At 41.6% G+C, this 15970-nt stretch overlaps 1 protein-coding gene across 1 annotated transcript; it reads left to right on the forward strand.

Moving 5' to 3' along the window:
• Positions 1–276: 276 nt before the first annotated feature.
• On the forward strand, positions 277–15499 carry LOC308282269 (UDP-glucose 6-dehydrogenase-like; the record flags this gene model as incomplete). The annotated part of the gene is made up of 9 exons (XM_080722615.1): positions 277–361; positions 11581–11744; positions 11834–12031; positions 12539–12686; positions 13692–13786; positions 13886–14016; positions 14529–14668; positions 15146–15237; positions 15341–15499. 9 exons carry the CDS (start codon positions 277–279, stop codon positions 15497–15499), a joined length of 1212 nt encoding a protein of 403 aa, XP_080578741.1.
• Positions 15500–15970: the final 471 nt, after the last annotated feature.

Below are 15970 nucleotides of genomic sequence, written 5' to 3' on the forward strand. Positions count from 1 at the left end.
GGCATCAAACAGGTTGTTGTCATTGATATTTCATTGATTAGAGAGATCACTAACGAGCTATTGACACTTGTATGGCTCAATCAATTACCGCAGTTCACAACCCTTTTGAAGTTCAAAGGGAGCAATTAAGAGCTCTGGCTGAGTTCCCCTACCTCCACTGTTTCTGTTGATTTTCTGTTTCTGCTGATTTGCTCTCTCGTTAGACCCACCCCTCCTCCGAATTGCATTGATTTCATTGGTTTGGTACTGAAGAAACCAAAGAAACTTCAGTGTCATATGACAACACCAGACCAAGAGAACCAGTCCGCTCGGAGAGTGGCCGGGTCTATGGGGAGTGGCCGGGTCTATGGGCTGGAGCCAGGCAAGTTGTGCTCCCGATGCTGCGGTACCTCTTACCAGAGGGCAGCAGGTTGGACAGTCCCTGGTGTGGGTGGGTAGGGTCAGACATGATCTTATTAGCCTTTGACAGACAGCGGTTTTGGGCAATGTCCTTGATGTCCAATAATCCTCTCCTCTTCACCACTCTCTGCACAGTTTTTTCAGTCTGCTTCACTGCAGCTACCAGACCAGACAGAGATGCAGTTTGTCAGGATGCTCTCCATGGTGGCCCTGTAGAATGTGGTGACATTTTCAGCCTCTTTAGTGTCCTGTGTTTTTGGTTTTCTGCTTTTCTCAGAGTAGAGTTTAAAGTATTCAATGACAAATTCTGCAAACCTTACAGCAAGTAGACAATGCAATACAATGGCAACACAGGAACACCAACCATGACAGTAATATATTGTGTGCAAGGAGTCCGGTTATATAGGGAGCAGGTTGATTGGAGAAGAATAATTATACTCCCTCCTTCCCGGTCCCAAAAAGCCACAGCAACACCCCTTTAAAACTCCAAAATACAGTGATCTATTAACAGAAAGTTTAAAACATGGGGTGGGCCCCTGTACATAAAGTCATAATGAAATGTTAAAATCCTACCTATACTTACCTGTGGCAAACAGAAATAGTTCTTACTTAACAAATAAGATCCAATACAAAAGAAATGCCACCCACCCCTACCATACTAATTAACCACTGTAAAAGAACCCATGTTCAAACCTATAACACACACTACAAAATCCTCAAGCTAGTGTGACAGAGAGAGTCGCAGCCCCAGCCTGAAGCCTCAAAAGTCTAATATCTGCTCTCATTCCATAGAGATGTCCCTTTGGAGTGATGGTTATGATATTGGACTTTCACGCGGGAGACCCGGGTTCGAGCCCGGGTGGGGACGTCCGATTCACCTCCGTTCCACTAGCACCACTCCCCCATTGACTCAATGGACTTACTCTATTATGCTGACATCACCGAGAATGCTGCTTCCTGATTGGCTAAAAGTTGACAGGCCGTTCTAGAACAATAGTGTGGTTGCCCTACTGGCAACCACACTAACTAGAGTTTCACTCTGTCAAGGTGCCAACTTGCGACCTGTGCACATTACGCCATGTATGGCCTACTTGTTTGTCAGCAGAACGTGCCATGAGGTGCGCTCACCACCACTGGCATCACCAGGAATGCTGGTCCCTCATTGGCTGTTAATGATGACGTTGCGAGAAATGCTGGTCCCTGATTGGCTGTTAATGATGACGTTGCCAGAAATGCTGGTCATACACAACTGCTCAAAAAAATAAAGGGAACAGCCCAGTCCATGTGTAAATGTCAATCGGGCTGCACGGTGTTGGGCTGTGAGTATGAATTGTATTTAAAGGCCAAAATGTGTGAAGTGTGAAGGCTGATTTGAAAACTAATAACAAAAAAGTCCCACCTAGTGTGAAGGGAGCGGTACTTCATCAAGGGTCCCACTTGGCCAAACAAACTTTGAGCCATTTGTGCCAAGATGTAGGCCATATCTAGGCCATATGTAGGCCATATGTAGGCCATATGTAGGCCAGATGTAGGCCATATCTAGGCCAGATGTAGGCCATATCTAGGCCAGATGTAGGCCATATCTAGGCCATAACATATCTAGGCCAGATGTAGGCCATATCTAGGCTATATCTAGACCAGATGTAGGCCATATCGCCATATCTAGGCCATAACATATCTAGACCAGATGTAGGCCATATCTAGGCCATAACATATCTAGACCAGATGTAGGCCATATCTAGGCCATAACATATCTAGGCCAGATGTAGGCCATATCTAGGCCAGATGTAGGCTGTATCTAGACCAGATGTAGGCCATATCTAGGCCATATCTAGGCCAGATGTAGGCCATATCTAGGCCATAACATATCTAGACCAGATGTAGGCCATATCTAGGCCATGTCTAGGCTATATCTAGACCAGATGTAGGCCATATCGCCATATCTAGGCCAAATGTAGGCCACGGGGGGTCCGGACAAAACCAGATGTTGGAGCTTAGCTCCTTCCAGGAGCACCACTCAAACATAAGTAAAGTAAAATAAAATAAGACAAAGTGGGGTGGAGGTTATGCATGCAACGTTTCAGGCCACTGAAACATTTGGGTCCAGCGGTGCCTAAACTCAAGGATGTGGGTTCTCCCCTCTCTGAGGTGGACTTGGACCATACATGGGCAACTAGTGGCCCAGGGGCCACATGCGGCCCCCACCTTCACTTTATGCGTCCCACAGGTTAATATCGTAACACTGATATATTCCTACATATAGCCTATATCTGGATGGGTAATGCCTCACTCCGTGGTTCCCCTGACACATCACTGTGACATAGGGTTGCCAACTCCGAGAGTTTCAAATACGGGACACCTCATTATATTTCTGAGGAAGGTGCGGCGGCGAATCCGCCACCGAAAAATCGGATATTTTCGGTTATTAAGTTGGCTAAAACGGGCATTTTCCTATATTAAATCATATTTTTCCTTTCACAATATAATTTCGGGTGTCTTTGGGCCATGTCCTATTACCTTAAAATCATGTGGTGATTTATTTTTCCTTCCAAAACAGGTCTACCTGGTTCTCATCTGCCCACTCTTTGGTTACCCAACAATAGTTTAATCATATTGGCATACAGTAATAACCATTAGGTTTTAAAAACAAAATCAACGCATGCTTATGTTATTTCACATACCAGCCAGTCTGGGGTCGCTTTAGCAGTTGGCAGACAAGAAATACTGTGCTCCCAGGAATACCAATATATCCATGGCTTATTTTCTGCTTGCTTTTTCACTTTGTTGTTTAGGCTATCACCTATCATGGATTCATGTCTAATCTGTTTGTACACAATCTTCTGACACGCGTTTTCTTTTTTAAAGACATTAAACTGTTCTGAGCCGAGTACTGTTGTATCGCTCGCACTTTCGCTTAGGCAACTGTGGACTGTACCTACAGCCCATGGGAACGGATTGTGATAGGCGGCGGAGCGGCGGAGCCTGTGTCTTAGCAACACTGTAGCCAATCAGCTGTTTGCAAACAGCGCACTGAGCGCAGCGCCTCACTCAGCAATGAGATGCAGCACTTGACTGAGAGGAGAGCAGAGAGGAAGCTCTCTGACAGGCAAAATCGCTGTCATTTCTCAATTAAATCATCCCGTCATTCATATTTATCCCCCAACCTTCAAATACGGGACAAAGAGCGTCCCGTTTCAGTTCAATACGGGACACGTCTTTTAGCTTCCAAAAAAGGGACGATCCCGTATTTTACGGGACGGTTGGTAACCCTACTGTGACATCACAGATGCAAGGCCTATAGAGGCTCGCGAGGCATGCCCTAGCTCAAAATATCGTTTTTAACTTAAAAAATCGAAGTACATCGAAATGAAAACAGCTAAAATCGAATCGTATCGTTTTATTTTGTATCGTATCGAATCGGCAGTGCAAAGAATCGATTGTATCCTCCCCTCCGCTCCCGAAAGAAACCGACGCCCCTTTCAACATATGGATACTCTTCTCAGTCTGTAAACACAACGGAGATGCTAACTTGCGCTAATTATTTTTAGAGATGTGGTGGACAATGTTTTATGCCACACACTCACACAGGTCTTCATCGAGTCTTTACAACTATAGCGACGACTAACGTTGGGGTGAACATAGTCAAATAATAACTTTATTGGCCAAACTACACAAAGAAGAGTAGAGGCTAGTTGCGCTAGCATACATGCTAAGCTACAGTACAGTACATGTAGGCTACTGTAGATTCTTTTCCCCATTCAACACGGAGATGTGGTGGACAATGTTTTAGATGCCACACACTCACACAGGTCTTCACTCTTCATCAAGTCTTTACAACTATAGCGACGACTAACGTCGGGATGTTCATGCTCAAATAATAACTTTATTGGCCAAACTACACAAAGAAGTAAGCTAATGTAGAGGCTATGCTAGCGCAGCAACAGTACAGTAGATGTAGGCTACGTAGATTCGTTCCCCCATTCAACACATGCAGTTACAAATACAAACAGGAGACATCTCACTGAGATCTATGTAAAATAACGGATTGCCTACGCATGTGGGTCAGTGACGTGACGCCCCAAAAAAATTGTTTTTAAAAAAACTTTAAATTGCAGGCATAAAAGTTATTTACTTTTGTTCTACTCACTCTCAACCTTATGGAAATACATTTTGTTTTTAGATATTTTATTGGAATCAGACTTTATTCAGCAGTTTGTTGTACTTGTGCCTAAAATCGTCATATGATGTGACATGAAAATAATTGTTCATAAAATGAAAATGGAGTACATCTTTCTTAAGTTACTCACTTTATCAAAGTCCTTTATCATAACTAACCAGTGATCCACTATAGTTTTTTGAAAATGTATTATATCTGTATATTTTTTTCATAATCGACACTCTGTGTGAGGCCCATGTTCATGATCTTACAACATATTTTAAATGTATTCTGTCAAAACTTTCTCTAAAATTACACAAATATTTGTGACTCTTCCTGCTAATATTCTCTATGTAATCCATAAACATTTTTTTGGTTTAATCATTAATAAAGGTATGATTTTTCACTATTTGGAATGTCACACCAAATGATTTAGTGTCACACCGTATGATCATATCTTCAAAGCAAACTGTGTTTTAACCTACCTATTAGTGAGTACTGAACTTTACTGATTGATTAAACAATTACCCAGGATAACATGGCCTTAATATTTCTGAACAGGATATTATTGTAGGGCTTTAACATGGGATAAGAAAGAATTGTAGTAGTAGATGGATGATGAGGATGTGCACAGGAATGCTACGCACACCTAAGTCTTCTGCCGGCCCACGGCAGAAGGATCCTAAAGAGACAATAAGGCGCATAGCCACACTTGGAGCCAAGGCAACATTTTATTAACACCAATTAGTGGAAACAGAACTCAGCATTCAGGTAAATTGCTTTTTTCCGAAGTCTCCTGAACTTGAACACAGCATGTTGTGTTGAACAAATGTAATTAGGAATCATGACATTACACCACATCTCCACTAGCTAAAGAGTGCTGGGTTGCGCAACTCCGAAAATAGCTGATCTACAAGCTCTCGCAGCACAACGTGTTGAGAGCTTGTAGATCAGCTATTTTCGCTAGTTTTGTCTCAGGTCCTACCTTAACACTGTCCACTGTCCAGTCCAGTGAGTGAAAGTACAAAAGTATTAGATCAGATTAGATTATACATTTAGATAGATAGATACCTTTATTATCCCAAGGGGGAAATGTAGTTGTCCAGTTGTAGCACAGCAGTATACAGTTATTTACAAAGTTACAGAGAAGTAGGAAAAAATAGATAAGAGTAAAAACAAGAGTAGTACAGTACCAAAAAAGAGAAGGTGCATCAAATAGAGGGGGCGAATTAAATATAAGTATATATACATAAAGTGTCTTACAAAAAGAGACCAAAGCAGTCAATGCTAGTTAGTGCAACAAGTATCTCACTGTCATTGTTAAACAAGACACATACTCAGAAACTACCAACACAACCTAATAGTGCAATGTCGAAAAACAGTGCGAAAAAAACAGAAAACTAGGCAGCGTGTCACCGCAAGACGCACATGGGCACTCTCCCTGGAAGGTCCTTAGAGGTCAAAGTCAATACAGCAATAGTTCCAACTTAATAGTGCAAAGTCAAAAAAACAAAACAATAACAGCTCAGAGAAGAAGAAACTAGGAAGCATGTCACCGTAAGACGCACATGAGCACTTTCCCTGGAAGGTCCTTAGAGGTCAAAGTCAATACAGCAATAGTTCCGTCAGTCTAAGTTAGGAAGGAAGTCCTTTTCATTCGTCCGTTATGTGTCTCGTTGTACAGTTTAAGGGCAGCCGGTACAAAAGATTTTCCTAATCTCTCGCATCTCCGTCCTGGGTAGGCAAAGCGGTCGTTTCCTCTCTTACTCCAGTAGCTGGTGATCTCAAGATGGAGGGGGTGGGAGGAGTTCTCCAAGATGGAGTCCAGCTTCCTCGCTGATCGCACCCTGGTTACTTCCTCCACCCCCTGCAGAGAGGACCCAACGACAGAGCCTGCTTTCCTCACCAGTCTGTTCAGGTTAAACGTGTCACCTGCTCTGTTGTTGCCACCCCAGCATGTTATACCAAAGAAGAGGACACTTGCCATGACAGACTGGTAGAACATCTGTAACATCCTTTTGCACACACCAAACGATCTCAGTCTTCTCAGGAGGAACAGCCTGCTTTTCCCCTTGCTGTGAATCGCCTGCGCGTTGTCCGACCAGTCCAGTGAACTATTCAGGTGTACTCCGAGGAATTTGTAGTTATCCACGAACTCAACCACCTCTCTGTTAATGGTGCTTGGCACCGGGGGGACTCTCTTGGAAGTACGGAAATCCACCACCATCTCCTTGGTCTTGCTTGAGTTGAGCCTGAGATGGTTGAGATGGTTTATTTAGACTGTATTGTACATCAGCCAGTCGTATTTGGTGAGGGTAGCAAACCGGCTGCCTTGTTGCGGTTCTGCTATGCCACAGACAACCTCCTGCTCTTCGTAGAAAATGCAGTCTCGCCCCTTTGCCTCCTCTCTCCTTGCTGGGTCATTGTTTAGTTTCTCCCTGTACTTTCTCGTTCTCTCAGCACTTGTCATTTTCCAGCTGACAAAAGAAAATGGAATGTATAGTTTAAGACAAAGAGAAAATATTGTTTAGATTGAAACAATATGTTAAGGTTTCTGTGAAGGGGTTTCTGCTCTGTCTGATGAATTTGAAGTATCACTGAATGAAGCTAAATTACATTTTATGTAAAAATGTTTAAAACAAATGTTTAAATGTACAAAAGAAACATGGAACTTTGTTATTTATTGTTATATCTGTAGTTAAATACAGTATAAATTTGAAAAAGAGCATCTCCAAAAGAGAATACCAGCACTCACGGACATGTCGTTTGAGACACAACGCTGATGAAGGCTTGACGCCGAAACGTTCGCTGTATGTTTGCTCTGTGGCGTGCCATGCCAACTTAAACACTTTAATAAAAGTGCCTTAAACGACATGTCCGTGAGTGCTGGTATTCTCTTTTGGAGATGCTCTTTTTCAAAGTTACTTTCCCGACCGTGCACCCGGTAAAAATGTTCAGAAGTGAAGAGATTTGGAGTCGTGCTTGCTTCCCTGATGTAAAAATACAGTATAAATCATATGGTGTGACAATCAAGTCATATGGCGTGACAAGCAGACATGTCACACCATTATGATTAAGTGTCACACCATATTACGTTTTCTGCATTTAGGTTTACCTTGAGGCTACTATGTACACATTAGCATGCTAACAGCATGCTAGCTATAACAAAGCAACCTAGATCTACATGGAAATATGACCAAAACTTCAAATAACTTAAGCTTTTTTTAATGAAAAGGTGTCACACCAACAGACATCCAAAGTGGTGAGTTTGTCAAAGTTTCAACAAGATGGCATTTCATGAAAATGTTAAAATCAAAACTCACCTCAGACACCTGTCTTGCAGTTGTGCTGGGAGTGCTGAATAGCCTTACAGAAGAAGGACCTCTCTAGCCAATAGGTGTCCAAATAATTGCCTGTTTAATTTGTCCAAACTAGTGTCACACCAAATGATTTTGGTTTGGGGGACAAAATGTTTTTGATCAGAAATGACTGAAAACATTATGCTTTGACTTTGCAAAGATATAGGCTCACAAATAGAATTTTTTTTTTAGCCTAAATTCATTTTCAAATGATTTTTAGCAATTCTTTTTCTTAGTTTTATTCAAGTTCCCACTTTGAGAAACAAGGTCAGGACAGTCACACCATATGAGTTTTGCCATGTTTGGTTGAAAATTCTGAAGAAATGAGGAATGAAATGTTTTAATCTTGAGTAAGTTCACATAAAGCTTAATGTCCTGCACAATATTCAGAAGGTTTTTGACAAATATATTTTTTATTTATACATGTTTGACACCGAGGACAGCGAAAACGTTACGTCACGTCACCCACCCATTTGCCGTTGATAATTGCGCCTCGCAACGATATAGCCTATGTTTGTGTTGGTTAATGTTCTTGGTGCTTCGTGGCATCTCAACTGCAGGGCTGGGGAACACAATTCTGCCTCAGATATATAAAACAAACAGGCTTTGCTTTTATATTTGATTTGCAGCCGTGACTGCATTGATTGATTGATTGAAGACTTTATTAGGAGTTTGCATAGGAAAAGGTACAGTTTCATGACGGTACAGTTCACTGGTACAAGGTCTACTAAAAGGAGATCCATGAAAAGACTAAGCTTATTTCCACTGGAAACCATTTAAGTATCTCATATAACATTGAATGACAGACAAATAGAACACAGTACTATGCAGTAGATATGTAAAGAAAAACAAAAAAGAAGACAGTAAGTCTAAAACAAACAGTATATACAAAGAAGGGGTAGGGGAGGGTAGGGTTGGGCTAGGTTCATTTTTTACCAGTTGCGAACGGCTGCTGCCTGTAAGTGGTTTTTCAGGGCAATTTTAAAAGATGCTAGTGATCCACACTCCTTTATGGCCTTCGGTAAGGCTTTCCACATTTTGGTGGTATAGCAGAAAAAAGAGTTTGACCCTTTGTTGGTTTTGACTCTGGGTTGAAACTTGAAAGTGATCTGTGGTGCTGCCTCTGGTGTTGTAATTATGGACATCCTTAATGTTTATAAAGTATTTTGATAGGTACTTGGGTATCATAGTGGTGTAGTGTATCTTGTACACCAGGCCCATTGCAAGTTGCTGTACTCTGTCATCTACTCTGAGCCACCCCACTCTTAGCTGGTGAGAAGCGGTGAGGTGAGTCTGATAGGGAAGGCCAAGCAGGACCCTAATTAGTTTATTTTGGGCTGTTTGGAGTTTAGTTTTCAGGGCTTGTGGTGCGTCACGATACCATACGTGGACTCCGTAGTCAAAGAGGGGCTGGATTATTGCACCAGCTATGGTCTTCAGTGTGTTGAAATTGACCATCGGGGTATGCATACTAAAATCTGTCTCAAGTTGTTGTGTTGAAAGACACAGCTCTGCCGTGAGACTCTGTCTCTGACCAATCAGTATCAGCAGCGTGTATACGTCACTGATTTGGCCTCACTTAAGCCCATTTTCCACTGGCCCAACTCCACACCACTCCACACCACACCGCCCACTTGTGCCAGGTTTTCCACTACAGGGACCTGGATAGAGTGGTGTGAAAGTGGTACTAAACAGGGTACTAAAAAGTATCCACTCTAGAGTAGGTCTGAGCTAGGCCAAACAGGGCCAAACACTTCATAATGACTGATCACTCACTGACTTTTCATTTAGACCACCAGGATATAGTTGTAATACATGATAATAGATTCTATTGTGTTATAACCACTATTATAATCTATTATAGTGTATTTTAGTTATCATAGTAATACATTAATACTTTATAATGTATTATAATCACAGTTATAATCCATTACAGTACATTATAATTAGGATAGTTGTAATACAAAATTATATTGTATTATAATTACAGTTAAAAGGGTAAATTTGTTTCTTACCAATAATAATAATAATAATAATAATAATAATAATGAATACCTTCTCATCCCGCGAGGGAAATTCAGTATCGCAGCCCAACCCAGCTGCTTTTTTTCTCCAGCTTAACCCAGCTGAACCCAGTGCTGCTCACAAGGAGCGCGGGGGAGAGGGGAGCAGTGATAGCTGGAGCGGGGGATCGTACCTGCGACCTCTGGGGCATCCGGAGTCCTAGGTGTGGACACTAACCACTCAGCTATCACTGCTCGGATAGGGGTACTTTTTTGTAATGGAAAATGTAGATATTTTTATGTGGTGCGGTGTGGTGTGGTGTAGTGTGGTGTGGTGTGGTGCTAAAACTGCAGTCGAAAAGGGGCTTTAAGCCCCTTTTCGACTGCAGTTTTAGCACCGTACCACACCACACTACACCACACCACACCACACCACACCACATAAAAATATATACATTTTCCATTACACAAAAGTACCCCTATCAGTAAGAAACAAATTGACCCTTTTAACTGTGATTATAATACACAATAAATTTGTATTACAACTATCCTAATTATAATGCACTATAATGGATTATAACTGTGATTATAATACATTATAAAGTATTAATGTATTACTATGATAATTATAATAAACTATAATAGATTACAATAGTGGTTATAACACAATAGAATCTATTATCATGTATTACAACTATATCCTGGTGGTCTAAATGAAAACCCGCAGTGAGTGATCAGTCATTATGATGTGTTTGGCCCTGTGTGGCCTAGCTCAGACCTACTCTAGAGTGGATACTTTTTAGTACCCCGTTTAGTACCACTTTCACACCACTCTACCCAGGACCTTGTAGTGGAAAACCTCACACAAGTGTGCGGTGTGGTGTGGAGTGGTGTGGAGTTGGGCCAGTGGAAAAGGGGCTTTAGCCCAGGCCGGACCACCTCAAGAGTGGAGCCGTTATAGTACCACGTTAAGTACCACTTTCACACCACTCTACCCAGTTCCTTGTAGTGGAAAACCTGACACAAGTGGGCGGTGTGGTGTGGAGTGGTGTGGAGTTGGGCCTGTGGAAAACCGGCTTTTATGTTCCTCTATGGGGGTCTAAATTGACCCTTGGCAAGTCTGTAACTCTGACAGTGTACAAATGGAACCAAATGAACCCTAACGGGTCCATTTGGTTCCATTTGTACACTGTCAAAGTTAAGGGGAGACCTTGAATGTAAAAGTTTGAGAACCACTGAGTAGCACCATTATATTTACTCAGACCACTGAAAATGTCCTTTATGTGGGTCTAAATTGACCCTTGGCAAGTTTGTAACTTTGACAGTGTGTTCCATTTGTACACTGTCAAAGTTAAAGGGATATTACACTTTCAAAACTTTTTTTCCCGTCTAATCAGGCTTGTATGAACACCCTGAACAGTTTTAAATTTGCTTCATTCAGTATTTAGATATTTGATGTAAATGTTACCACCTCCAACACGCCCAGGCCCTCTCCACATACACACCCATTGTAACTTCAAACTCCATTTTAACCATGATAGATTCATTAAAAACACCCATTATTTTTTCTGGTGACTCATAATACCCTCCTAATACGTGAGCAGACCGTGTTTTTTCAATAACTTTTTTCATACGTGGAGGTTTACCCCTACCAAGACCTAAGGCCGTGCAGCTGACCTGAAGTACATTGAGGCGTGTGCCAGGCGGATTGTGGAGGTTTCAGATGGCTACAAGCTCGTCACAGAGAAGAGTACAGTTCCTGTCCGGGCTGCCGAGAGCATTAGACGTATATTTGATGCGAACACTAAACCTAGTCTCAATCTGCAGGTGTGTATGCGTGTTTGTTTTAGAGCCAGACGTCTCAGGTCTGTCATTATGCAAGTTATTAAAAAACAGTGTTCCCCACATCTGTCCAGGTGCTTTCCAACCCAGAGTTCCTTGCGGAAGGAACTGCCGTGCGTGACCTGAAGGAGCCCGACCGTGTCCTGATTGGTGGAGATGAGACAGCGGAAGGTCAAAGGGCAATCAGAGCACTGTGTGCTGTGTATGAGAACTGGGTACCCAAGGCACGCATCATCACCACAAACACATGGTCCTCTGAGCTTTCCAAACTGGTATGTGAGGCAATTATTTTTTGTGTAATGCTGTGTTCACACAAGCGGAAACAATGGCTAAAAGAAATTAACAAGCGTGGCCAGCTACATTGCTGCGGTGTTGATTTGTTGCTCAAGCCACATTGCGTAAATGAAAAGGGAGGGTTAAATAAATAGCATGGGGAACTGGTTAACGGCAAGAATACGTTTTTCTTCCATTCACAGAATGAAGCAGGAATTTGTAGGTAGAGAGAAGGGGAGTGGAAATGGATAAACACAAACATAAGATTGATTGACACTTAACTGAGTGCTGAAAAGTTTTAAGTCGGCTCAAGTTGTTCTTTGTTACGCCTGTCATGCAGCAACAAGTGGCAGATTTCAGTTTTTAGCTTCAAGTTGGGCTTCCATTGAAAATGTTTTGTAGCCTGTTTTGTTACCGCTAGTGTGAATGCAGCATAAGTGTATCCATGAGTGTCCTTTTTATTCCGATAAACGAACACAAAACAAAATTATGTACTGTATGTGTAGACGGCCAATGCATTCCTGGCCCAGCGGATCAGCAGTATCAACAGCATCAGTGCGCTGTGCGAAGCCACCGGAGCTGATGTGGAGGAGGTCGCTAAGGCTATCGGCATGGACCAGAGAATAGGCAGCAAGTTCCTCAAAGCCAGCATAGGTAAGAGAGACGCATACCACACTTGAAGACTGAATTGTTCATATTTAACCACGTGAACCCTAACGTCTCTCTCTTTTCTGGGGTGAACATTTTGTGAAATGGTAGATCTACAAGCTCACAACATGTTGCATTAGGATTACCGTAGGTGTTGTGAACTTGTGACCTTGTAGATACCGGTAGGCTATTTTGGCAAAGAGGAAAAAAGGAGGGGGCCCCAGTCAACTAAAGCCCATTTTCCACTGGCCCAACTCCACTCCACACCACACCGCCCACTTGTGCCAGGTTTTCCACTACAAGGACCTGGGTAGAGTTGTGTGAAAGTGGTACTAAACAGGGTACTAAAAAGTATCCACTCTAGAGTAGGTCTGAGCTAGGCCAAACAGGGCCAAACACTTCATAATGACTGATCACTCACTGACTTTTCATTTAGACCACCAGGATATAGTTGTACAGGTAATACATGATAATAGATTCTATTGTGTTATAACCACTATTATAATCTATTATAGTGTATTTTAATTATCATAGTAATACATTAATACTTTATAATGTATTATAATCACAGTTATTATCCATTACAGTGCCTTATAATTAAGATAGTTGTAATACAAATTTATATTGTATTATAATCAGTTAAAAGGGTCAATTTGTTTCTTACCGATAGGGGTACTTTTTTGTAATGGAAAATGTAGATATTTTTATGTGGTGTGGTGTGGTGTGGTGTGGTGTGGTGTGGTGTGGTGTGGTGTGGTGTGGTGTGGTGTGGTGTAGTGTGGTGTGGTGTGGTGTGGTGCTAAAACTGCAGTCGAAAAGGGGCTTAAGTAGGGCTTATTGTTAGTGGTTTGTTCTGTCCAAAACTGGCTTAATGGCATAGTTCTCTCCCAAAATTAATTGAATGAATTCAAGTCTCCATGTAATCGATAGAAAACATTATTCTTTGTGTGAACTATCCCTTTAATGTGCTGTATCTCTCCATCTCTCTCTCTCACAATTGAACCTGACCAGGCTTTGGTGGCAGCTGTTTCCAGAAGGATGTATTGAATCTTGTGTACCTCTGTGAGGCCCTCAACCTCCCCGAGGTGGCCAGTTACTGGCAGCAGGTGGGAACCACACTAAACTATACATTTCACAGCACTATATCAATATCTTCTTCCTTTATGTCGTGTCTCATACTATTACCCCATCATCTCTCCAATTAGGTCATCGATATGAATGAGTACCAGAGAAGACGATTTGCTTGCAGGATCATAGACTGTCTCTTCAACACAGTCACTGGCAAGAAGATTGCCTTGCTAGGTTTTTCTTTTAAGAAAGACACCGGTGACACGAGGTAGGTCTCAAATCACTTCAACCTCTTAGGCCCAATATACTGTATGTACTTTGTTGTATGGCAACTAGTAAAAATAGCCGGTAGATATTTTTTTGAAAAGTTTGAAACACCTTTGCCTTCAATACAATGCCCAAATTAGGGAAAATGAAATTAGGGACAGTTTTCAAGTGGTTAACTTATATTTACATATCTCATGCCCTCTTGTCACCTCAGCAACAGCTCTGTTCTGTAAAAGATCATATCACACTCTTGCAGATATTGAAACTGTATTCAATTAATCATTAAATTCTTATCACTTCCCAGGACCTGTTAAGTGTGTATAAGGGTGCATGTTGAATATGTATCTACCTTTGGGCATGGCTATATATACAGTATATTAACAAAAGCAGTGTCCATAAAAGATTAATGCAAGCAAATATTTGCTGTATTCTGACCTCTGTCCAGGTTCTATGAGAAAGGTCAAATCCTAGAGTCAGGTTCTATGAGCTGCATGTTTGTGTTTCAAACCCTAGAGAGTCATCAAGTATCTACATTTCTAAGTATCTGATGGATGAGGGGGCCAAGCTGTTCATCTATGATCCAAAAGTCCTTAAGGAACAAATCATTCATGACCTCTCCCAGCCCAACATCTCAGAGGACAACCCAGAAAGAGGTAACTGGTCTGGCATAATAATAATAATGAAATAAAGACATGAATTAATCTAAGTAACATTACAAACCATAACAAATGTAGTCTTAACAAATTGCAAATCTAGAAATTGAGGATTGCAGTATAGTTTGACTGTCCAACTGACCAGCTGGTGCAATTATTAATTAATATACACTGACAAAAATATTCACTTATATTAGAGTAAGTAGAAGCATAGAATTTTGAATTGGAAAACATGTAGGAATCCTGCTATACTCTGAATTGCGATTTTTTTTTTAAATGAAAAAACGAACCAGTACTGCTTAACAACACAATAACAGTCCTTGAAGGTTTTTAAAAAAAAAGGTTAATGCTCATAGTTCCTTTTCTGAAAACGTTGTCCATGACCATAAGTATTACTAAGCATCAAGAGACTGATGACTCAATGCTGATTACTACTAACTGCGGGTGTTGGCTTTTTTCCCCCTTCTTTTTCTTAAGTGTCTGAGTTGGTAACCGTGACAACAGATCCCTATGAAGCTTGCCAGGGTGCACACGCGTTGGTCATCTGTACCGAGTGGGACATGTTTAAGGTCAGGCACAGACTTTACAAAAAAATCTAATCTTGAATCATTAAGGAAATCACATGTAAACAGCTTGGATCGATAAGAGCTAAATCCTAATTTTCCTCCACAGGAGCTGGACTATGAAAAGATCCACAAGAAGATGCTTAAGCCAGCCTTCATATTTGATGGTCGGAGAGTGTTGGATCACCTCCATGCTGAACTACAGAACATAGGCTTCCAGGTGATTACAGAGGGTCTCCAAAGCAAATATGAATCGTTTTACTTGTGAAAAGACAAGATTTTTTTGTTGCCTAGAACAGTGGTTCTCAACCTTTTCAGGCCACAACCCCCAAAATAATCATATTTGAACTGGGGACCCCCCACCCTGACGAGCACTAAGAGTTGAGGCTTTACATTTTGTATAACGCGATTCTATTGTGAAAATAGCAGATCTACATGCTCACAACGCCTCGCGCTGCGAGGCGTTGTGAGCATGTAGATCTGCTATTCGCCGAGTCCGATAACACCCTCACACAGGACATTATCAGAGCATAATGTCCGACCCCGAGTGGTAAATAGCTTTTCTACCACTTTTTCCCTTATACATGAAAGAAAACACATAGTTGTAACTTGCAAGGATCTTAAGTTACAATCATTATTGCCTATAAAACTTCCGCGAGACAGCAGATAGTTCCACCAACAACATCTTCTACTCACCAACAGATGGCGCCAACTCCATACTAATCCAGTTGGCTTACAG

This window comes from Nannobrachium achirus (genome assembly GCF_963921795.1).
Source record: "Nannobrachium achirus genome assembly, chromosome: 3".
NCBI classification, from domain to species: Eukaryota; Metazoa; Chordata; class Actinopteri; order Myctophiformes; family Myctophidae; genus Nannobrachium; species Nannobrachium achirus.